The following is a 25,590-nucleotide window of genomic DNA, read 5'->3' as shown; positions in this document are numbered from 1 at the left end:
CACAGAAGGGCTGGATTTGATATGTGACGAGAATGAATCAGAGCGGCAGGACTGACACCTGTCCCTGTGAGAAGCTGCAACTTTGGTGCGTTTTTCTGGGGACAAGTGTCATTATCTATGCAACATAGCAACAACATCCAAAAGATGTGGCCAGCTACCTAGAACATAGGAACAGGCGTGGGCCATTCAGTCCCACAAGCATGTTCTGCCATTGAATTAAATCATGGTGAATTTACAGTGCAGAAGGAGGCCATTTGGCCCATCGAGTCTGCACCGGCTCTTGGAAACAGCACCCCACTTAAGCCCACACCTCCCTATTCCCGTAAACCAGTAACCCCACCTTAGCTAAGGGCAATTGAGCGTGGCCAGTCCACCTAACCTACACATCTTTGGACTGTGGGAGGAAACCGGAGCATCCGGAGGAAACCCACGGGGAGAACGTGCAGACTCCGCACAGACAGTGACCCAAGCCGGGAATCGAACCCGGGACCCTGGAGCTGTGAAGTGACTGTGCTAACCACTATGCTACCGTGCTGTCCTCAAGAAAGGAATGTAAAGGAATTAAATTAAAAGGATCTAATCATCCATGGGCAAAAGGAGAAATGGAACTTGATGCTACCTTGAGTGCGGGGGGTTCAAATTTTTGGGACAACCCAACAGTTTCATGGCCACTTTTACGGACAGCAGTGTTTTACTCCTTGACAATTTTTAAAACCTGAATTCAAATTCTCAAGCTAACATGGTGGGATTTACTTGTCCAGGCACGTAACCATGACAGCATGTGGATCCACTTGTGCAGTATTGCCCAGGCCGCCTCATTCCCTCACCTGACACACTTAAACGTGTCAAATATCTTCTGTCTCGTTTCCCTACTTTCCACCTTTGTAATGTCCACCCCGTAAAACCATCTGGTAGAATGTAATAGGCCAGGAGTACTGGCAGTAATGACCCCAATCTCTACAAAATGAATGAAAAGGTCTTAATGACCAGCAAACCGATAGCTTATTTTGAGCCTGCCAGAGGTTGGTACCTAGAAAGCTGTAGCTCCTACTCCCTACAGGGAACCTATGCCCCTTGAAGATCAATTCCATTTGCTGACCCTTGTTCCTTACTCCATGGTACTCTTATCCAATACAAAATCTATTGCCTGCAGGCTCAAACATTTCCAAAGAGTCTCCAGATTTCCATTGCCCAGTGTGAGCAAAAATGTTCCCAATTTCAGTCCTGAGCCTTAGCTCCAGTGTTTCTGACCAAGGTCTCTTCCCGAAGCAGTAAAATGAAAAGAAAAACTGATTTACCAAAGAATCCGTACAGTGCCATTCGGCCCATGGAATCTGTACCGACCCTCTGAAAGGTCACAGACTTCGGTCCACACACCCCCCCGTCCTATTCGCAGAACCCTGCCTATCTTGCACATCTTTGGACTGCACGAGGAAACTGAAGCACCGGAGGAAATCCACGCAGACACAGGAAAAACATCCAAACTCCTCGTAGACAGTCCCCCAAGGCCGGAATTGAACCTGGGTCCCTAGTGCCGTGAGGCAGCAGTGCTAACCAACTGTGCTAACTGGGGCTCAACTGAGTGCTGTTTGTGGGATCTTATTGTGCGGGTAGCACAAGTGGATAGCACTGTGGCTTCACAGTGCCAGGGTCCCAGGTTCGATTCGCCGCTGGGTCACTATCTGTGCAGGTAGTCTGCACGTTCTCCTTGTATCTGCGTGGGTTTCCTCCGGGTGCTCCGGTGTCCTCTCACAGTCCAAAGACGTGCAGGTTAGGTGGATTGGCCATGATAAATTGCCCTTTGGGACCAAAAAGGTTAGGAGGGGTTATTGAGTTACTGGGATAGGGTGGAAGTGAGGCATAAGTGGGTCGGTGCAGACTCGATGGGCTGAATGGCCTCCTGCACTGTATGTTCTATGATCATATTTGCATGCATGAGTAAAGCGCGTTGAAACATTTCTGGCAGAGGTGATGAGGCACTTTATATGGTGTCCCTAATTTCTTTAGTGTCATAAAGCTGATTACTTTGTGCTGTTGTAAAATTGCAAGACTGGAAAATCTACTGAGGCAAAGTGATAGATGGGTGGTGGTGACAGTATGAACAATTAAAAGACAAATCCTTTGTCATCATAAGGAAATGAAAATCATCCCTTAACGGAATGAATTTTTTTTTCTGAGTGGTTTGCTCACCTCAGTGATTCAGGCTCCAGTACACGTAAGAGACAGAATAATTAGATTGATACTCATTTGCATATCTTGGGTGCAATTTTCCCCCAAAATGACGACGTGTCAGGTTCTGACTAAAAACTGACAGAAACAGCCAGGTTTTTTTCTCCAGATCTTCTGACACGAAAAAAAGGCGGTGGGGGGGGGGGATGTTTTTCCCCATCTTAGACCCCCTCACCCCCCCCCCCCCCCCCCCCCCCCCACACACACACACACTTTTGGTAGTGCCAAGTCAATAATGCCAGGGCATTGCCCTGCCATGTCCATGACCACCTGGAGTCTACACTGACCTCCCCACCTCCAGGATGGTCACGTGGTCAAGTGCTGCAGATTGTGACGCCACGCTGGCGGGTGGGGGGCCGGGAGCATTCGACAAACCCGGAAAGTAAAAGGTATTCATATCTATTTAAATTGATGGTAATCGGGTTCACGCCCTCACTGGGCGCGAACCGGGTTACATCTCCGGCAGGGGACAGGGAAGATCTCAATCCAAAATCTCCCTGGTGCAAATCCTGTTATGGCCCTATCGCGAGGGCTAGCAGCCATAACGGGATTTGTGGCTGGGTCAAACGGAGCAGGAAAATCGCCCCCCCCCCCCCTTATAGAATCATAGAATTTACAGTGCAGAAGGAGGCCATTCAGCCCATTGAGTCTGCACCGGCCCTTGGAAAGAGTACCCTACTTAAGCCCACACTTCCAACCTATCCCCGTAAGCCAGTTACCCCACCTAACCTTTTTTATTTTCACACCAAGGGGCAATTTATCAAGGCCAATCCACCTAACCTGCACATCTTTGGACCGTGGGAGGAAACCGGAGCACCCGGAGGAGACCCATGCAGACACGGGGACACGGGGAGAAAGTGCAAATTCCGCACAGACTGTGATCCAAGCCGGGAATCGAACCTGGGACCCTGGAGCTGTGAAGCAACAGTGCTAACCACTGTGCTCCCTTGCAGCCCTTGTTTCTTTCTGTCCATTTACAGGATTGGCCTTTTTTCAGTCCAGAAGCCTCAGTGCTCAGAAGGGTAATCGTGCCTCACGAGGGGTAATCACGTCTTTCCCTCGTTCCTGACACAGCCAAGATGGGTCGAGTGGCCTCCTTCTATGATATACTTTGTGACGGTCAGCTGAAATGCTCTGCATGAGAATTAGGACAGTAGAGAGAGATTCAGTGGGCCGCATGGCCTTCACGTGACGGGGACAGCATGGTGGCTGCGCTTTTTCTCGTCCCACACTTATTGCTAACTGAGTCTGTGCCAATTTGGGCATCAAATGGACAATAAAGGGCTATTCGGCCCATTGATGGTGATTCCTCTGGTATCTTAATTCTACCTTGAAGCCTTTCCTCAGAATCATAGAAGAATTATAGAATCGCAGAATCCTACAGTGCAGAAGGAGGCCATTCGGCCCATCAAGTCTGCACCAACCCTCAAACGGCCCCCCACCCAGGCCCATGCCCCCACCCTATCCTTGTAACCCCACATTTCCTATTGGCACAAAGGGGCAATGCAGCACGACCAGTGCACCTAACCTGCACATCTTTGTACTCTGGGAGGAAACTGGAGCACCCGGAGGAAACCCAGGCAGACATGGGGAGAACATGCAAACTCCGCGTAGTCACCCAACTCCAGAATCAAACCCGAGGTCTCTGGCGCTGTGCGGCAGCAGTGCGAACCACTGTGCCACCGTGAGACCCTTTTAATAACTTCCGACCTCGGACCACTGTCTGTGTGAAGTTTGTACATTCTCCCCGTGTCTGCGTGGGCTTCCTCCAGGTGCTCCGGTTTCCTCCCACAGTCCAAAGATGTGCAGGTGAGGTGGATTGGCCATGATAAATTTTCCCTTTGGATTGGGCTTGCAGGAATAGGGAGGTGGATTGAGCCTAGGTAGGGTGGTCTTTCTAAGGGTCGAACCAGGTTCAATGGGCCGAATGGCCTGCTTCTGCACTGTAGGGATTCTCTGGTTCCATGATTCTATGAACTGTATAATCTCTGAACTATATTTGAACAGTCCTGATGTTTGGGGTATAACTGTCAAGTCTCATAAGCATCACAAAATACCACAGGGATATTTTAATGTCCACGGATAGGGTTACTGGAACCTATCTGAAAAAGATTCTCTTACTGATTTACCTGAGACTTTATATGATCTCAGAGGTAACCTGTGCTCTGATTCTCAGGCCTTCACCTAAACAGCTCGATTAGTTAAAATGCGGACATCCACCTATTTATACACCCATTGATTCCTATCACGTGGTAAAAAGACCTACAATCGTCTTCAAAGCATCCAGTTACTGGTGCCTGTAACCATGGTGAATGTTGCAGAGTTGACACGAGTTTATCAGGTTCAAAGTGAGCAATCTGCTCGATGGTTTGTACCCGAGCAAACGTCAAGAGTGCGACTAAACCTCAGGTTCGAGTTGATGGTCAGGGGCCCCTGTGGTTTGTGACTTCATCCAGGGGGCCTGGTTGAGTTGTCTCGCATCTTGCATCAGCAATCCCTGGCCCAGCCTCACGCCATTTTGGCCCAACTGCTTTTCTGTATCGCTAGGACGTCAGCCAAGTGGAGTGGAGGGTGTGTAAAATTCTTGTCCAACTAAAGGGAGTAAAACACCTCCAGATTTTTGCTCATTTAACCTTGGGTCAGGTCTGGGCAGAACTTTGATCTGTGTGACAGTCGGTGAGTTTGGGGGTGGCTATGAGGTTATGGGTTGGCGGGGTAGGAATGACTTGAAGCGATTAACTGAAGAGCATCAGAAAGTCGCAAAATCTCCATTTCTTTCCCTGTCAGTTTGACGTTAGCGTGGCTGATAGCTTGTTTTAAAAGAGTACTCAATTCATTTTTTCCAATTAAGGGACAATTTAGCGTGGCCAATCCACCTAGCCTGCACATCTTTGGGTTGTGGGGGCGAAACCCACGCAGACACAGGGAGAATGTGCAAACTCCACACAGTCAATGACCCAGAGCCGGGATCGAACCTGGGACTTCAGTGGCGTGAGGCAGCAGTGCTAACCACTCGCCACCGTGCTGCCCAGCGTGGTTGATTCCTGAGACAAAGCCAGCTGCTGACTAACCCAAATATCCACTTGCCAGATTTATTAATCAACCTGTTTTAAAAAGTGAGCGCCTGCGGCAAGTTGATTCAGTGCACCTGACAGCTTTTGCATTGGGCTAGCCACCACCTGTGCAAGACCCATATTCTAAGAGTCGTAAACCCGTGGAATTCCCTCCCTTATCCTTTCTGGGACTCCGCATTCTTCTCTGAAATTCATTAAAGCTCACTCATCGACACTCACTGAAACTCTGTCCTAGTGGCCCCATTTGTGGCTCCGCGTCAAATTTTGTGTGGGAATGCTCCTCGGAAACATCTTGGCATGTTTTGCTACGTTAACGGTACAACATAAATGCAAATATGGTGCTTAGTAATGTGCATGTATTCGCTTCAGTCTGTGCTTTTTCAAAAACCTACTGGCATCAAAACACAAAGCAGCAGAGTGTGCAGAGCTGCTAAGTGTGTTCTTTAATCGTGGGATCACATTGAGATATCCTATTTAAGTAAACTAACTGCTTTCTCTTTCTGTACCAGCTGAACATTCTGGTGGACACTGGTAGCAGTAACTTTGCTGTTGGTGCAGCGGCCCATCCATTCCTGAAGAGATACTATCGCCGCAATCTGTGAGTATAACCTCTTTATGTACACTCATAGGAGCTAAAGCTGCATTCGCGGGCAATGTAGCTTCCTCCCCACCCTTCTCCCAGACCAAGCCAATAACTTGGTTCAGGCCGCAGGAAAAGGGGAAATAACAGACAGCAAAATGGTCGGGGAAAATATATTCTTGCATTGGAGGAGCGCATAGATCTGGGCTCAACATAGGAATTAGGAGCAGAAGTCGGCAAATCAGCCCTTTCAATCAGATCATTGCTGATCTCATACTGGTCTCAAATCCACGTCCCTACCTGTTCCCCATATCCCTTTGAACCGTTTTCTATCAGAAATGTATCTGTCTTCTATTGAAACCATTTAATGATTCAGACTTCACCGCACTATGGGGCAGCGAGTTCCACAAATTCACCACCCTCTGCGAGAAGTAGTTCCTCCTCATCTCAGTTTTAAATCCACAGCCTCTCAACCTGTATCTGTGACCTCTCGTTCTAGATTGCCCCACAAGGGGGAACATTTGGTCTATGTTTACTCTATCAATTCCTTTTAGTATTTTATGTACCTCGATCAGATCCCCTCTCATCCTTCCAAATTCCAGCGAGTATAAGCCCAAACTGTTTAATCCCGCCTCGTACGTCAACCCTTTCATCCCTGGAGTCAATCTGATGTACCTGAGGGCAGCACGGTAGCCTTATGGATAGCACAATTGCTTCACAGCTCCAGGGTCCCAGGTTCGATTCCAGCTTGGGTCACTGTCTGTGCGGAGTCTGCACATCCTCCCCGTGTGTGCGTGGGTTTCCTCCGGGTGCTCCGGTTTCCTCCCACAGTCCAAAGATGTGCAGGTTAGGTGGATTGGCCATGATAAATTGCCCTTAGTGTTGGGTGGGGTTGCTGGGTTATGGGGTGGCGGTGTTGACCTTGGGTAGGGTGCTCTTTCCAAGAGCCGGTGCAGACTCGATGGGCCGAATGGCCTCCTTCTGCACTATAAATTCTATGATACCTCCTCTGAACTGCCTCCAGTGCCACCACAGCTTTCCTCAAATAAGGAGACCAAAACTGAACACAATACTCCAGATGTGATCTCACCAACACCCTACACAATTGCAACAACATTTCACTACTTTTATACTCCAGTCCTTTTGCAATAAACGCTAAAATTCCATTTGCCATTCTTATTACATTCTGCCCTTGCATACTGGCTTTCTGCAATTCATGAACAAAGTCACCCAGATCCCTCTGCCCAGATGCATTTTGAATCTGTTTTCCATTTAGATAATAATTTGCCTTTCTATTTTTTCGGACAAAAAGGATAACTTCACACTTATCCACATTAAACTCCATCTGCCAAATTTTGGCCCAATCTCCTAGCCTATCTATAACCATCTGTAAACTCTTTATCTCCTCTTCACTGCCTGCTTTCCCACCTAATTTAGTATCATCCGCAAATTTTGCTATGTTACACTCATACCATCATAGAATCCCATAGAATACCGTTCAGAGGGAAGCCATTCGGCCCATCAAGTCAGCACGACTCTCTGAAAGAGCACCCTACCTACCCGACCTTAACCTTAACCCTAACCCCTCCTAACCTTTTCACACTCTGTCCCTGTTTGCAGATCATTTATAAAGATTGTAAACAATTGAGGTCCGAGGACTGATCCCTGTGGCACCCCGCTAGTTACAGTTCGCCAGCCAGAGAAGGACCCATTTATCCCAACCTTCTGCTTTCTGTCAGTCAGCCAATCCTCAATCCAGTCTAGTACCCAACCCCCAATCCCTTGCGACCTCACCATATGGGTCAGTCTTTTATGCGACACCTTGTCAAATGGCTTCCAGAAACATTAACCTGGGCCAACAATTTCTTCATGTCAACCGAGCCCAAGAGCTGGGAAGCAAAGAGAATGGCTCAATGGCCCTTAATGGGCTTTTCCACTCAAGTCTGCCCATCTGGGAGACTACCCCTTCAGCGACCAAACTGAAAAGGGTAAAATAAGAAATGCGATCTCAGGACACCGTGAAACACTCCCCAGACAATTAAGTGCTTTTGGAGTATAGTAACTGTGGGAGCACGCTGCCGCAAGTTCATACACGCAGAGGTCCTTCAGCTAGCAATGTGACAATCAGATAATGTGTTTTAGCCATGTTGGTTGAGGGATGAAGGTTGGCCAGGACACCAGAGAGGCTCACCTCCTGAACTTCAAATAGGGTCTCCTGCGCACATCTGAGAAGGCAGTCAGGACCTCAGTTTAACATCTCACCCAAAGTATGACACCTCCAACAGGTGCAGCAGTCCCTCAATTCCGCACCAGCGTGTCAGCCAAAATTAATGCCCGAATCTCCCTGAAATCGGGCTTCAATCCGTGAACTTCTGACTCAGTGATAGGTGTGTTGTCACTGATGTAAGGTGACTAAGAGTAGCCTGCACAGCCTTTTCTCACTGCTGAGAACCTTTGTTTCATCATCATTTGAGGATTCCACCTGATGTTCATGGGTATTAAATTAAAGGTTCGAGGCAAACAGGTGCCAGAAATCAATCAACTGAAGGTTTTTGAAGATTGTATAAACACAGATGTGCTGTAATTATCTTGACTGATACTTCAGTGTAGAAGTGACGGAGTGCAGTATTAGCAGAAGTGCCAACTTTCGATCAGCTTTAAACTGAGAGTCCTATCTGCCTGTGTAATGGATGTAAACACTCTCCTTGCATGAGGGAATTTTCCAAGTGTCCTGGCCAACATTCCTCCCTCAACCAACATAACCAAAAACGTGTTAACTGGTTAATCACCTTCAATTGGTGTTTGTAAAGCCACCGTGTGTAAATTGCCACGGCAACATCTGCCAACATACGATAAGTCGAGTGAAAAGTAACCATTGGATAGAAGCATTTAAGAAAATATAAAAATGCAAGTTTTTTCTTTCTGACTCTCTTACGGCCATATATTTTTTCAATTTATTTATGAGATGCGGACGCTGCTGGCTAAGCCAGCATTTAGTCCCCATGTCTACTTGAGACGGTGATGGTGAGCTGCCTTCTTGAACAGCTGCAGTCCATGTGGTGTAGGTACACCTACAGTGCTGTTAGGAAGGGTGTTCCAAGATTTTCACCCAGCGACAGTGAAGGAACAATGATATAGCTCCAAATCAGAGTGGTATGTGGCTTGGAGGGGAACTTTCAGGTGGTGGTGTCCTTGTTCTTCTAGCTGGTAGTGGCCAAAGTGTTGTCTCAGGAGCCTTGGTGAGTTCCTGAAGTGCATCTTGGAAATGGTACATTCTGCTGCTCCTGTGGGTCGGTGGTGGAGGGAATTAATACTTTTGGAGGGGCTGCCAATTAAGCAGGCTGCTTTGTCTTGGATGATCTCAAGTCTCTTGAGTGTTGTGACTCCAATTCACCTCTTCAGATGCAGCTTCCTGTGTGAGAAATCAAAATAAATTGGGATTTAGGTTGAACCACTATTACACAGTCATGCAGATTGAGAAGGTCCTACTTTGTGTCCAGTTGGCCCCACAGATACACTAAAGCTAGAGAATTTTAGAATTCTCATTCCTGTTTTCAATTCCCTCCATGTCCTCACCTCTGTGATCTTTGCCAGCCTTACAACCTTCCAAGATCTCTGCCTTTCTCCAATTCTGATATCTCGCACATCCCTGATTTTAATCGCTCCATCATTGGTGGCTTTGTCTTCAACTGCCAAGCCCTTAAGCCCAGGGATTGATTCCCTCGACCTCTTTGTCTCTCTCCCTGTCGCTCCGCTTGTTAAGAAGCTCCTTGAAGCCTCCGTCTTAATAATCTCTTGGTCACTTGTCCTAATACTTCCATGTGTGACCCGGTGTCAAATTTTACTTCAGAATTCTCCCACGAAGCACCGTGGGATATTTTACTTTGTTGAGGGTGCTTTCTAAATTCAAGTTGTTGTTGTTATTGTTGAATGGAAAAAGCCTTGATCGCTCTTGATCGTTGTCCATTCATGCCCATTTAGAAAGGTGCGTCTGTCGAGGTAAGGATGAGGACAGGTTTAGGCTGGACTGTGATGCTCAACCACTGGCAAATGGCTCAATGGACATCTCGCTCTCTCTCTCTCTATCATTGAACGGATAAGGGCAGGTTACTTGGAGAAGATACAAATGGCTCCTGTTATCCATAGGTCTCTAGGCCAGGAAAAATAAGCATAGGAGGAAAGAAATTGGAAGTGGCTGGGGTAGGTGGGTTTTTTTCAAACACTGCTAACCCTTTTATAGAGTGTGGTCACAGCAGTAGGCAGAACTTGCAGCCCCTCTTTGTGGTGGAAAGAGACTAGAAACAGCTCGTCCTCACTGCCTGCTCAAAGCAACTAAGTGCTATATAGTCCCTTTTTATAACAGCCACACAAAACAGTATTCAGAGCAGGTCAAAGCATTGTGGCTCATTCAGATTTCTTGCCCTCACACTGGGCCAGGGTAGAAGTCGAACACTTATGAATACAATAGACCCAAGGTTGTCATAGAAATGTTTCAGCAAGAATCTTCAGCAAGATCAGCCTATGTCACTCGCCTTAAGAGAAGTACATTTTAAAGCCCTTCCACCTTGTTCCCGTCAACTCTCTAATCATTTTCAATATTCCTAATTAGTTGGGCTCTTGCTCGAAAAAGCTTGAACCTGTACCTGCTAAAGCCTCTGACCTGCTGAACCGCACCATTCAATCAGGGGCATTTCTTAGCCTCTGCTACAACTACAGCTTTGAGCATGTCCAATCGACAGACCCATTCTGCGTCCACATACATTCCCTTCTTGTTAAGAAAGACACTTTGATTGGAAATGGAACTGGATGTTCAGGACGGACCTGGTGCGATGCTGAGAAAGACAGGGAATCTGCAGCAATGCTGTGCCATAATGAGCACCAAGCAATGTTACCTGCACCATGGTCATGCACGTTATAACTCCATAGATAAGCATTCTCCAACTTCACCAACATAATACATCAAATAGACATCATTCTGCAGCAACGTAAATGTATCTTCTCCAGCTCCACTGACAGATATTCACACAGACAGATCTTGATACTATAGATAGATTCTATTTCTGAACAATAAATTATTTCAGTTCAACAATAAAGCAGCGACACCACTTTTAAATCAAGTCATTTGGCTTGTTTCTTTGCTGATGAACCTCTTGAGGGGCCTTGCCAATTAATAGTGCAAGCTGTGAGAGAAATTGGGTTTTGGTAATTAAACAGCAGGTTATTAAAGTCGGCAATCCTCAGCTCAGATACTAACCTTTAATGAATACATTGATGCTGTACAAGAAATAGGGCTTGGATGTTCACCCACGCTTCAGGCGCACAGAGTTGGGAGAATTCCCGGATCCGTGAATCCAATTTTAAAAAATGGCTGCCCAGACGTCAGGATTTTTAGTCCAGGGTGAGGATGGCAGCTGAGGGCTGTATTAGAAATCAGTGTGGATGTCCCCAGAGGTTTTGAGGATGATGTGGAGGTGAGGTGAGGTGAGGTGAGGTGAGGTGAGGTGAGGTGAGGTGAGGTGAGGTGAGGTAAGGTAAGGTGAGGTGGGCGGAAGACCTGCCTTGGGGCTACAGCACCGTATCCAAAATTTAAAAAATATAAAATATCCCTCCCGCTCTCAGCCCTCATCAGGTTCCACATGCACTCCCTATGCCAACCCATGAAATCTCATACTTTGTACCCACCCCCCAGAATCCCTCATGTCTTCCATTCCAGCCTATGCCCCTGTACCCATCCCCCATGGGCCTTTATAGCCCCTCTGCCAACAGTGCCATCTCATGCTCCCACCACCACTGCCATTATCCCAACCATGCCAAATCACCCAATATCTACCCTGGGCAGACCTCAGGGACCCATGCAGAGACCAGATAAAATGAAGTTCTACAAAATAAAGTTCCAAGTGTCTATTTTAGACTTCACAATATTGAAACAAAAATCTTAATCATAAAAACATATTTATACATTTACATCCCTTTAACTATGTGAAGCCTTACAACAACAAGAATTGGAATTCATACTCCCACTTCGTAGATTCTGGGCGGGATTTTGTGCACAACCCGCCGCAAGGTTTTTGGCGGCAGAGGCGGCCCGCCAGCGGGATCTTCTGGTCCCGCGTTGTCAACTGGAATTCCCGTTGAATGCACCCCTTGTCGCCGGAAAACCTGAGGTTGAAGTGCACCGTCGGTGGGACCGGAAGTCCCACCGGCGAGAACAGCCGGTAAATTCCAGCCTCTATATTCATTTGCAACTGTCAATCAAACTGTGAAATGTCAGGCTCCTTAATGTGATAATGAACCGTTATGAAATTAGCTGTGCGGCAGTAATGGAATCCCTCAGGCTCATGTTAGCACACACAAAATCGTAAGCAATGTTCTTTTTAAAAAACATTTTAAAAAAGATTTAAAGGGCAGAACTTTTAAATTGCTTAACAACTTAACAGCTCCCTTTGACAGGTACGTTTGACTCTTCCTCTTGACACTTTTGACAGGTCCTCGTAGCAGGTGCTTTTGGCACTTTTGTCAGGTGCTACTGTTGCTCTTGACTATTTTGACAGTTTTATTTGACAGGTCTGTTGACCGTTCCAGTAAGATTGAAAGTCATTGAATTTATACATTATTTTACGCACATGTAACCATTCAAAAGGGCACATGACCTCCTCCAAAGTACACCTTAATCTATCCCTGAGGTGTCCCAGGAGTAGGTTGAAAGGGACACCTTGGCTCTCCAAAGGGATGCCCTGTCTATGCAAAGAAATGCACAAAATTCAGAACTGCTGTTACCAGGTCTACTTTGCACACTTTGGGTTTCACACACTGACTTAAACAGAGGTAACTGATGACTGAAATGGCCAGCTGCCTTTGTGAAGTATGCATGCAATTTGGGAATCTCCACATTCAAGGGCAGAACCTCTGGCTTTTGGGCACTTCCGCCATTTTCACCAGGATGGAAGGGCTTTCCGCCATGATGACAATCGCGGCCTAAGGGTGCCATTCTCAAATAAACAAAAAGATTGCACTACAGAGTACAGATTGGAAGTTCAATGTTGAGTTCTAGGCTACACCGTGATGGAAGTAGTGATTATGCTGCTTACCATAGGCCTCCAGAGCATTGAGTGAGGAAGGAGAGTAAGATCAACCCATCTTCCTGCTCTTGACTGCAAGACTGTGTTCCCTGTTGAAAAGTGCACCTCTGTACGCTTCTGATGACAAGTGGATGGAGCTTAATTGCGATGCCTTTCTTGGTAAACTGGCAAGGTTGTCCAGGCTTACCAAGAAGCTGAAGCTATTCTGGCATCTATGAGACCCTACCTCGGTAAGAGTCATGTCTTCGGGGAGTGGGAGAAAAAATGTGACTGGTCTTTCATCCGATCAGATCCAGGTTTAGTTCAACCCTAAGTCAGGAAGTGAAGGAGTGTTCTAGTTTCCAGTACCCCCCAATCTGTTGTCACTCTAGTATCTTACATGGTCATTACCTGGATCAAGCGGTGGAACACAACCATGATCCCATCCATCATCCCATCTCCACAGTCTGTGGAGCCACATGCTGCCCCTACATCTTATACTGGTGTGCACGGCACCTTGTGAGATTTGTTGCAGCACGGTAGCATTGTGGATAGCACAATTGCTTCACAGCTCCAGGGTCCCAGGTTCAATTCCGGCTTGGGTCACTGTCTGTGCGGAGTCTGCACATCCTCCCCGTGGGTGCGTGGGTTTCCTCCGGGTGCTCCGGTTTCCTCCCACAGTCCAAAGATGTGCAGGTTAGGTGGATTGGCCATGATAAATTGCCCTCAAGTGTCCAAAATTGCCCTTAGCGTTGGGTGGGGTTACTGGGTTATGGGGATAGGGTGGAGGTGTTGACCTTGGGTAGGGTGCTCTTTCCAAGAGCCGGTGCAGACTCGATGGGCCGAATGGCCTCCTTCTGCACTGTAAATTCTATGATAATTTTTGGGGGGGGGCTTAAGGTATATTTAAATAGAAATGCCAGGCAAAATGTGGGTCCTTTCTAAGGGAGGTAGAAAGTTACAATAATAATAATCTTTATTATTATCAAAAGTAGGCTTACATTAACATTGTGAAAAGCCCCTAGTCGCCACACTCCGGCACCTGTTCTAGTACCCGAAAGGGAGAATTCAGAACGTCCAAATTACCTGACATCACGTCTTTGGACTGTGGGAGGAAACCGGAGCACCCGGAGGAAACCCACGCAGACACGGGGAGAACGTGCAGACTCCACACAGGCAGTGACCCAAGCCGGGAATCGAACCTGGGACCCTGGCGCTGTGAAGCAACAGTGCTGATCGCTGTGCTGCCGTGCCGCCCAATTATGTATGGGGCCAGGGATGGCGACTGACTGTGGAGATGGGATGATGGATGGAATCATGGTTGCGTTCCACCGCTTGATCCAGGGCTCTCTGAAAACATCCCCAACACTTTGGATGCCATTATTGACTGTGGATCCTCATCCCAAAAAATAGCAGTGATGAAATTAATAGTAATTACTTATAACAATAAACAGCTTATGATTTGCCAATCTTCATACTTCCTGAACCCAAACAGGCCTGAAACCAATTAAACTCAGTGCTTTCAACATCCTGCAACACAATGGATATTGCCAGATGCAGAACAATGCTTCTATATTTATACAATCAGACAAGTGGAGATGATCATATTGCCAATGTTAAATTATATGTTTGAAGAAAATATTTTGCTGCCTCAGACTGTGTGTCAGTAATGTGGCCTCCGCAAGGCAAAAGAAGATACAATGTGTCAAAATATGCAGATGGTTATTGCATTAGTACAATATTACTCAGGAATAAAATGATTCAAGCCAAAATATAGATATTAAAGAGGTAACATTGCTGGATTAAATCGGGCAGTTGCACAGTGGTGGAGAAATGTGAATCTGCTGCAGAAGCTCCCACATAACATCGCCATTGGACATTGCAGCCTGAGAGTTGTCATAAGGTAACAAATATAACCAGAGAGACATGCAGCAATATAATGAATTCAGCGTATCAGTGCTGACATTAAACACTCCACCATTACAGTGCCAACTGCACTTTAAATGTAGCACCAGAAAGAAGTCTCCTACATGTAACATTAACCAAGGCTCTGTCCAGTATGAGAATATCATCTATTCTCATCTATGGTAGGGAGGGGGTGAAAGGGAGGGGTCAGAAAAGCATTGAGGTGGGGGTGACAGGGTTAGAACATAGAACATTACAGCGTAGTACAGGCCCTTCAGCCCTCGATGTTGCGCCGACCTGTGAAACCACTCTAAAGCCCTTCTACACTATTCCCTTATCGTCCATATATCTATCCAATGACCATTTGAATGCCCTTAGTGTTGGCGAGTCCACTACTGTTGCAGGCAGGGCATTCCACGCCCTTACTACTCTCTGAGTAAAGAACCTACCTCTGACATCTGTCCTATATCTATCTCTACTCAATTTAAAGCTATGTCCCCTCGTGCTAGACATCACCATCCGAGGAAAAAGGCTCTCACTGTCCACCCTATCCAATCCTCTGATCATCTTGTATGCCTCAATTAAGTCACTTCTCAACCTTCTTCTCTCTAACGATAACAGCCTCAGGTCCCTCAGCCTTTCCTCATAAGATCTTCCCTCCATACCAGGCAACATTCTGGTAAATCTCCTCTGCACCCTTTCCAATGCTTCCACATCCTTCCAAGAATGCGGCGACCAGAATTGCACGCAATACTCCAAATGCAGCCGCACCAGAGTTTTGTACAGCTGCAACATGACCTCATGGCTCTGAAACTCAATCCCTCTACCAATAAAGGCTAACACACCGTACGCCTTCTTAACAACCCTCTCAACCTGGGTGGCAACTTTCAGGGATCTATGTACATGGACACCGAGATCTCTCTGCTCATCCACACTGCCAAGAATCTTACCATTAGCCCAGTACTCTGTCTTCCTGTTATTCCTTCCAAAATGAATCACCTCACACTTTTCTGCATTAAACTCCATTTGCCACCTCTCAGCCCAGCGCTGCAGCTTATCTATGTCCGTCTGTAACTTGTAACATCCTTCCGCACTGTCCACAACTCCACCGACTTTAGTGTCATCTGCAAATCTACTCACCCATCCTTCTACGCCCTCCTCCAGGTCATTTATAAAAAACAGCAGTGGCCCCAAAACAGATCCTTGTGGTACACCACTCGTAACTGGACTCCAGTCTGAACATTTCCCATCAAGCACCACCCTTTGTCTTCTTCCAGCTAGCCAATTTCTGATCCAAACTGCTAAATCACCCTGAATCCCATGCCTCTGTATTTTCTGCAGTAGCCTACCATGGGGAACCTTATCAAACGCTTTACTGAAATCCATATACACCACATCAACTGCTTTACCCTCATCCACCTGTTTGGTCACCTTCTCAAAGAACTCAATAAAGTTTGTGAGGCACGACCTACCCTTCACAAAACCGTGTTGACTATCTCTAATCAAATTATTCCTTTCCAGATGATTATACATCCTATCTCTTATAAACCTTTCCAAGATTTTGCCCACAACAGAAGTAAGGCTCACTGGTCTATAGTTACCGGGGTTGTCTCTACTCCCCTTTTTGAACAAGGAGACAACATTTGCTATCCTCCAGTCTTCTGGCACTATTCCTGTAGGCAAAGATGATTTAAAGATCAAAGCCAAAGGCTCAGCAATCTCCTCCCTAGCTTCCCAGAGAATCCTAGGATAAATCCCATCCGGCCCGGGGGACTTATCTATTTTCACACTTTCTAGAATTACTAACACCTCCTCCTCCTTATGAACCTCAAGCCCTACTAGTCTAGTAGCCTGAATCTCAGTATTCTCCTCGAAAACACTGTCTTTTTCGTGTGTGAATACTGACGTAAAATATTCATTTTGCACCTCTCCTATCTCCTCGGACTCCACGCACAACTTCCCACTACGGTCCTTGACTGGCCCTACTCTTACCCTAGTCATTCTTTTATTCCTGGCATATCTATAGAAAGCCTTAGGGTTATCCTTGATCCTACCTGCCAAAGACTTCTCATGTCCCCTCCTGGCTCTTCTTAGCTCTCTCTTTAGGTCCTTCCTAGCTAACTTGTAACTCTCGAGTGCCCTAACTGAACCTTCATGTCTCATCTTTACATAAGCCTCCTTCTTCCTCTTGACAAGTGTTTCGACTGCTTTAGTAAACCACGGTTCCCTTGCTCGACCACTTCCTCCCTGCCTGACCGGTACATACCTATCAAGGACATGCAGTAGTTGTTCCTTGAACAAGCTCCACATTTCCATTGTGCCCATCCCCTGCAGTTTTCCTCTCCATCCGATGCGTTCTAAGTCTTGCCTCATCACATCATAATTGCCTTTCCCCCAGATATAACTCTTGCCCTGCATATATACCTATCCCTTTCCATCACTAAAGTAAACGTAATCGAATTGTGGTCACTATCACCAAAGTGCTCACCTACCTCCAAATCTAACACCTGTCCTCGTTCATTACCCAGTACCAAATCCAATATGGCCTCGCCTCTCGTTGGGGGGGGGGAAGAGTGTATCAGGGCTGACCGAAACAAATGGCGCCCTGAAGCTGGAAATCCTAAGTGTAGCTGTAGCCTTGGCGGAGAGGAAGTCCCTGATGGCAAAAAAAAGGCAAAGTGCCGTTGGATAGCGGGATCTTTCCCGTTGTTGCAGCCACCGAGAAACATGTCGCTCAGCGGACTTTCACTTCAGTCCGCTGAATCGCACCCAGAATCTTTTACATCCACCAGAGAGGGCAAATATGGCCTCAGTGTAATGTTTCATCTGAAAAATGGCGTCTCTGTCAGTGCAGTGCTCCCTCATTACTAAAATATTATAATAATAACGACCTTTATTGTCACAAGTAGGCTTACATTAACTCTGCAATGAAGTTACTGTGAAAAGCCCCTAGTCGCCACATTCCGGCGCCTGTTCGGGTACACTGGGGGAGAATTCAGAATGTCCAATTCACCTAACAGAACGTCGTTCAGGGCTTGTGGGAGGAAACCGGAGCACCCGGAGGAAACCCACGCAGACACTGGGAGAACATGCAGACTCCCACAGAGAGTGACCCAAGCCGGGAATCGAACCTGGGACCCTGGCGCCGTGAAGCCACAGTGCTAACCACAATGCTACCATTCTGCCCTTGTATCTTACAAAAAGATAGCTTAGCCTCGGAAAGTCTGGCCAGGACATTCCGGCCTCGCTGTGCCGGGACCTTAACTTGTGGAAGGGGCTGCAAAACGGCGGCCTCTGAATTTCTGTAGTGCCCCTGGGTTAGGGAAGAAAAACACAGCCAAGACTTCCGCTCCTGACTGCCATTTCATGGTGCCTATTGGAAAGTGTCTCTGTGCAAGTGTCAGGGGAGAACGGGATCACCACCAAAGTGTCACAGTCGGCTCATCCGTGAAGAATAGTCATTTATCAGAGTGTTGAGGAACTGTGAAGGCAGTTTAATCCTGACTTGCCAATCGGGCAACGTGCAGGATTGGTGGGTGGGTGGGTGGGGGCGGGGGGGCACACTGCGATTTTGCACCCTTCATAAAGTTGCCCTCTGTTGACTTCAATTGGATCAGGCAGGGTGTGAAGCAAGTGTGGCACCCATTTCCCAGCAGGCGGGTTAGATTTAAATTGCTCCGTATATTTCTGACAAAGGAGAAGCTCAAGAAAGCCAGTCATTTAGAAAATTGGAAATAAAAAGTTTGCCTCTTGAAGGATTTACATCAAGAAATAATGAGCATCTCCCTCTCCAAGGAACCGAACAAACGACGGTGTAGAACAAAATACTCATTACACTTTAAGTTAATCACGTGAATTAATTAGCTTGACCTGCTAATTCACTTTGGAAAACAGTCATTAGGACCTCAGGCAGAATTTCTATGAGTAGAGGCTCAGGGGACAACTCAATCTGAGATATTGTGATCAGAGATGAGAGACTATGTAAAGATGATATATATCATGTATTCTTGCCTTATAGTTTGGAAACTGACTGTCAAATATTTCTTTGTAAACCTGATGTGATCACTTTCCAATTTCAGAACCACTGGGGTGGAAAATTGGATGATCTGTTTTTTCAGTGCATTCCCAGCCATTTATTCACCAGCTTCCCAAACCTAGATTTCTTCTGCCCAACTTTTTATCCCACCCTATTGTGGCGCCTCATACAGTGATGCAATCACACATAGCCACTGCTACTCTTTTCTTGTATCAGCCTGGATAGTAAGTGTTGCCTGCCTTTTGGACCACCGAGGGCATCACAGCCCAGTGCAACCCTGTCCCCACCCGATATCCACCACATCAGTGACTTCCCAGCAGGTGTCTTCGGGACAGCAGTCTGTAGTGGGAAACCTGGTTCATTCACTGGTGCAGGATTGTTTCTGAAGCTAACTATAGCACCCATGTTCAAGACAAATGAGCTCGCGCATAAGCTGGAGATGAAACTCAGTTTTCCAGAAGTGCAATGGCCCGCTTCCATATTGCGCAGCTGACCCATTTGTGGTGGTGGTGGTGGAGGTGGTGGGTGGGAGAATTATTAAAAGGGGAAGTGTTTCCGATTGAAAATACTCTCTCCCCATCCCTTGCGCTCACCTGTAGAACTTTTCAATGAACATCACGGAGCTTGCTGACAAACAGGGCCCTCACCGATGGCTCAGATATAGGAAATAACCCCCCCCCACCCCGTTGAATGGGAACAAGTCTTCCAGCTGGGGCCAGTTTCTGATTTCGGAGGTGTTGGTTCCAGACCCATAGACTGGTGAACTTTCCAGGCACAGAGGAACAGGATACGGATAGACTGTGAACTAACTAAGTGGAGGGGTAAAACAGCCTCAAGTGCTGGACATTTGAAATGAAAACACAAGAGGGAGGCGGTTTCACCTGGTGGGAAAATCGAGAACAAGAGGGACACAATTTTAAAATTCCAGCCTCCCCGTTCAGGAAGGAAATCTGGAAGCACTTTTTCACACAAAGAGATGTAGAAACGTGGAACTCGTCTCCCCCCCCCCGTGAAGAATGTAGATACTGGGACAGTTGGAACTTTGAAAACTTGAGGTTGAGGCACGATCAATTTGACTGGAGATGAAGTTGAATCCAAACTGAGGCTTTATTAGTGTCAGATGTGTGGCCTCCCACAGCAGCTGGTGAAATGGCTCCGAGCTGGAGGCCACGCATATTTATAACCCACCTCCTGGGCGGAGCTAGCATGCAAGGGCCATAGGTGAACCCGTAGTGCAGGTTCTACCGTACAACCCCTAATATCAGAACACAGTAGTTTACCACATTCACCCCCTGTTAAAATTGAGTCCGGCCGGGGGTGATGGATAACTATATACAATTAGCAATATTTAATATTTACAGAGCAGTGAAAAAATGTCTCTTGGCATCCGTCGGGCCGGTCAGAGGTTCAGCCGGTCCGGTGCCTTGATGGTTCTTTGAGATCGACGAAGTGGTGACGGCGATGTTGGCACTGTCGTGGTCGAAGTTGACTCTGGGAGCGTGCTGAAATCCTCTTCATCAACGGGGGTGGGCAGGGGGAGGACGAACGGTCCTAAGGGGGTGATGGGGGCGGCGGGGGAGGGAGGGTGGCGCCGGGGGTGGTGTGGGGGTGGGACCTGCTGGTGCCAGGTCCCTGAGGTAGACGGTATCCTGGCGGCCGTCGGGGAACGCCACGTGGGCCTACTGTGGGTTTGCGTGGAGCAGATGCACCCTTTCCACCAACGGATCTGCCTTGTGGAGCCGCACATGTTTACGGAGAAGCACGGTTCCCGGAGCTGTAAGCCAAGTTGGGAGCGATACCCAGAATGTGGACTTCCTGGGGAAGGCAAAAAGATGTTCATGCGGTGTACTGTTAGTAGCAGTGCAGAGTAATGAGCGAATGGAATGTAGTGCATCAGGGAGGACCTCTTGCCAGCGGGAGGCCGGGAGATTCCTAGACCGCAGGGCCAGCTCGACGGCCCTCCATACCGTCCCATTCTCCCTTTCTACCTGTCCGTTTCCCCAGGGGTTGTAGCTCGTCGTTCTGCTGGAGGCGATACCCCTGCTGAGCAGGAACTGATGTAGCTCATCACTCATGAATGAGGCTCCCCTGTCACTGTGGATGTAGGCGGGGAAACCGAACAGAGTGAAGATAGAATTAAGGGCTTTAATGACGGTGGCAGACGTCATGTCGGGGCACAGGATGGCGAAGGGGAACTGGGTGCATTCATCGATCACACTGAGGAAATATGTGTGTCGTCGGAGGAGGGGAGGGGCCTTTGAAATCCACACTGAGGCGTTCAAAGGGGCGGGAGTCCTTCAGCAGGTGCGCGCGGTCCGGCCGGTAGAAGTGCGGCTTGCACTCCGCACAGACCTGGCAGTCCCTGGTGATTGTCCTTACTTCCTCGATGGAGTACGGCAAATTTCGTGCCTTAATGAAATGGTACAACCGAGTGACGCCTGGGTGACAAAGGTTGTCGTGCAGGGTCCCGAGTTGGTCTACTTGTGCGCTGGCACTTATACCTCTGGATAGGGCACCTGGGGGCTCGTTGAGTTTGCCAGGGCGATACTTAATCTCGTAATTAAAGTTGGAGAACTCGATTCTCCACTGCAAGATTTTATCATTTTTGATCTTGCCCCGCTGTGTGTTGTTGAACATGAAGGCTACCGACCGTTGGTCAGTGAGGAGAGTGAATCTCCTGCCACCCAGGTAATGCCTCCAATGTCGCACAGCCTCAACGATACCGATCATTTTCAACGGATGAGTGCCGAATTTCGGAGGCATGGAAAAGAATGCCACAGGCCTGCCTGCCTGGTTGAGGGTGGCGGCAAGGGCGACGTCCGATGCGTCGCTTTCTACTTGGAAAGGAAGTGTTTCGTCTACAGTCTGCATTCCAGCTTTGGCAATATCAGCTCTGATCCGGGAGAAAGCCTGTTGGGCCTCGACCGTCAGGGGGAAATGAGTGGACTGTATGAGTGGGCGGGCCTTGTCCGCATAGTTTGGGACCCACTGCGCATAATATGAGAAGAACCCCAGGCAACGTTTGAGTGCCTTGGGGCAGTGGGGGAGGGGGAGCTCCATGAGGGGCGCATGCGGTCGGGATCGGACCCCAGAACTCCGTTCTGGACCACGTAGCCAAGGATGGCTAAGCGGTTTGTGCGGAACACACACTTCTCTTTGTTGTAGGTGAGGTTGAGGAGAGTGGCGGTGCGGAGAAATTTAGCGAGGTTGGCGTCGTGGTCCTGCTGATCATGGCTGCAGATGGTCACATTGTCCAGGTACGGAAACGTGGCCCGCAAGCTGTACCGGTCAACCATTGGGTCCATCTCCCTTTGGAAGACCGAAACCCCATTGGTGACGCCGAAGGGGACCCTAAGGAAGTGATATAGACGGCCGTCTGCCTCGAAGGCGGTGTATGGCCGGTCCGATGTACGGATGGGGAGCTGGTGGTAAGCGGATTTCAGGTCCACCGTTGAGAAGACCCGGTACTGTGCAATCTGGTTAACCATGTCAGATATGCGTGGGAGGGGGTACGCATTGAGCTGCGTGTACCTGTTGATGGACGACCATTTGTTTTTTTCCCCAGACTTAACCACTACCACTTGAGTTCTCCAGGGGCTGTTGCTGGCCTCGATGACGCCCTCTCGAAGCAACCGCTGGACCTCGGACCTGATGAAGGCCTTATCCTGGGTGCTGTACCGTCTGCTCCTGGTGGCAACGGGTTTGCAATCTGGAGTTAGATTGGCAAAGAGGGAAGGAGGATCGACCTTTAGGGTCGCGAGGCCGCACACAGTGAGGGGTGGTAAGGGTCCGCCGAATTTAAGGGTCAGGCTCTGGAGGTTGCACTGGAAGTCCAGGCCGAGGATAAGTGCAGCGCAGATGTTAGGGAGGACGTAGAGGCGAAAGCCGTGGAACTTACGCCTTGGACTGTGAGCGTGAGCGTGCAGTACCCCCGGATCGCTACAAGATGGGATCCGGAGGCCAGGGAGATACTTTGATTGGTAGGGTGTACCTTAAGGGAGCTGCACCTTACCATATTTGGGTGTACAAAGCTCTCGGTGCTCCCCGAGTCCAGTAGGAAGGAGGTCACATGGTCGTTGACTTTCACGCTGGTGGATGCGTTGGTCAGAGTATGTGGTCGGGACTGGTCGATTGCCATGGAGGCGAGCCGTGGTTGATCATCGGGTAGTGAGGCGGCCGTTGAGTTGAGGTCCTGGAAAACCGTTGGTATCCATGTGCCGCGGGGTGCACAAGTTGACGGCGCCCGGAGATCCTGGGGATTACAAAATGGCGGCGCCCATTGAACGCACATTGGGGGGGTGGAGCAAGATGGCGGCACCCATGAAACGCACGTGTTGTGCGGGGGAGAAGATGGCGGCGCCCATTGGTCGCACATGGCCTGGGGAGGAGAGGAGGATGACGGCGCCCATTGTCGGTGACCGGGGGGTGTGTGGGGGTGACCGCGGCCGCTGAACGGGCCTGGCACACCGCAGCAAAGTGGCCCTTCTTCCCACAGGCCTTACAAAGGGCAGCGCGGGTTGGGCAACGTTGGCAGGGGTGTTTTTGCTGGCTGCAAAAATAGCATTGGAGCCCCCCGGAGATCACTGGCTGGCGTGTAGCGCAGGCATATTGGATGGGTAGCGCCCCCGCTGGGACGGCTGCTTGTGGGGCCCATGAAGCGTAGGAGGAGTGGGCCGCACGATTGGGGGCGTAGGACTGGACATTGCGCTGGGCGACCGTCATGGAGAGCGCTAGTGTTTTCGTCTCTGCGAGGTCGCTCGTGGCCTCTTCTAGGAGCCGCTGCCTAATAACATCAGAACCAAACCCAGTTACAAAAGCATCCCGCATAAGGAGATCTGAGTGCTCCTTGGCTGTAACGTCCTGGCAATCACAGTCCCGAAGTAGTGGGATCAGGGCCCTCCAGAAGTCCTCGATTGACTCACCAGGTAGTTGAGTACGCGTTGCGAGCGCGTGTCTGGCGAAGAGCTTGTTCGTCTTCTGTTCATAATTTTCTTTGAGTCGAGGCATGGCATCAGCGTAATTGGGCGCATCCTGGATCAGCGGGAAGACTTTGGAGCTGAGTCTGGAGTACAATATTTGGATCTTCTGAGCCTCTGGAACAGTGGTCGGCGCCACGTTGATATACGCTTCAAAACAAGCTAGCCAGTGCTGGAAGTCCTTTCTGGCGTCGCTTGCGTGTGGATCCAGCTGCAGGCGATCTGGTTTAATACGGAGGTCCATCTTCTGAATCTGATACTAATAAATTGAGGCACGATCAATTTGACTGGGACAAAGTTGAATCCAAACTGAGGCTTTATTAGTATCAGATGTGTGGCCTCCCACAGCAGCTGGCGAAATGGCTGCGAGCTGGAGGCCACGCATATATATAACCCGCCTCCTGGGCGGAGCTAGCATGCAGGGGCCACAGGTGAACCTGTAGTGCAGGTTCTACCGTACAACCCCTAATATCAGAACACAGTGGTTTACCACAGAGGTAAATAGATTTTTGTTATTGAGGAACATGGCGATAAGTCAGGTTGTTGGAATTGAGGCACAAATCAGCCATAATCCAATTAAAAGGCAGAGCAGGGGCTGCACGGTGACACAGTGGTTAGCACTGCTGCCTCACGGCACCGAGGTCCCAGGTTCGATCCCAGCTCTGGGTCACTGTCCGTGTGGAGTTTGCATATTCTCCCCGTGATTGCGTGGGTTTTGCCCCCACAACCCAAAGATGTGCAAGATAGGTGGATTGGCCATGCTAAATTGCCCCTTAATTGGAAAAAATGAATTGGATACTCTAAATTTATTTATTTTTAAAAGAAAAGGCAGAGCAGGTCCAAACAGCTGAATAACCTCCTCCTGGTTCTTACTTGCCAAGCACAAGAGACAGAGTACTGTTGTGGAAAGCAATTGATTTAAACGAAATACATGTTCAATTAGGTTCTCCAGAACATTAAATTATGCAATGTGAATATTAGCGTAAGGACAGTAAAGGCATTTGCAGGAAATTCCTTTCTCAGCTCTTTTTTAAAAAATTAAAAAAACAGGCCTCATGAAAATTCACAATTTGTGTTTGTACATTAATAGTCACAGCACATAATTTCAAGACCATACCGTCAAATACTATAGAGGAACTGTCTCGTCCAGGTAACAGTTACTTATTTACCACAAGTTAATGTGCTTTAAGCTTTCAAAATGCTAGCTGGTAGCATCTTGCTCAGAGACCTTTTGTGGTGGGGCGGCACAACGGTTCGCACTGCTGCCTCACAGCGCCAGGGACCCGGGTTCGATTCCGACCTCTGTGACCACCTGCGTGGGGTTTGCACATTCTCTCGTGTCTGAGTCGGTTTCCTCCCACAAGTCCAAAGATGTGCACGTTAGTTTGATTGGATGTGCTAAATTGCCCCAAGGTGAGGTTACGGGTAAAGGGATGGGCCGAGGTAGGTTGCTCTTTCAGAGGGTCGGTGAGACTCGATGGGCAGAATGGCCTCCTTTTGCACTGTAGGGATTCTATGTTATGAAAAAGGGTTTTATTTTTAAAGGGGGCTGTATTTCTCACATGGCAAATGGATACCAAAGGATGTCACTGTTTATTTCTACCTCCTTAATTATTCATGTCACTAAGGGTTATTTGTGAACTGCAAGGTGAACATCGTGACTCAGTCCCCTTGCTTCACCCATCCTTATCCAAGCACTTGCCTAATCTTGGACCTGGCCAAGCCAGTCGTG

At 48.3% G+C, this 25,590-nt stretch overlaps 1 protein-coding gene across 2 annotated transcripts in view; it reads left to right on the top strand.

Moving 5' to 3' along the window:
• Positions 1 to 25,590, top strand: part of bace1 (beta-secretase 1) — a 143,709-nt gene that overhangs the window by 23,949 nt on the left and 94,170 nt on the right. For both annotated transcript variants that reach the window (XM_072486515.1, XM_072486514.1), the window contains exon 2: positions 5,813 to 5,901. In XM_072486515.1, coding sequence (XP_072342616.1) covers positions 5,813 to 5,901 — 89 coding nt within the window. The remainder of the gene's footprint in view (positions 1 to 5,812; positions 5,902 to 25,590) is intronic.

This window comes from Scyliorhinus torazame, chromosome 21 (genome assembly GCF_047496885.1).
Source record: "Scyliorhinus torazame isolate Kashiwa2021f chromosome 21, sScyTor2.1, whole genome shotgun sequence".
NCBI classification, from domain to species: domain Eukaryota; kingdom Metazoa; phylum Chordata; class Chondrichthyes; order Carcharhiniformes; family Scyliorhinidae; genus Scyliorhinus; species Scyliorhinus torazame.
The sequence above is the reverse complement of the archived record's forward strand: the minus strand, read 5'-3'. Positions and strand labels throughout refer to the sequence as shown.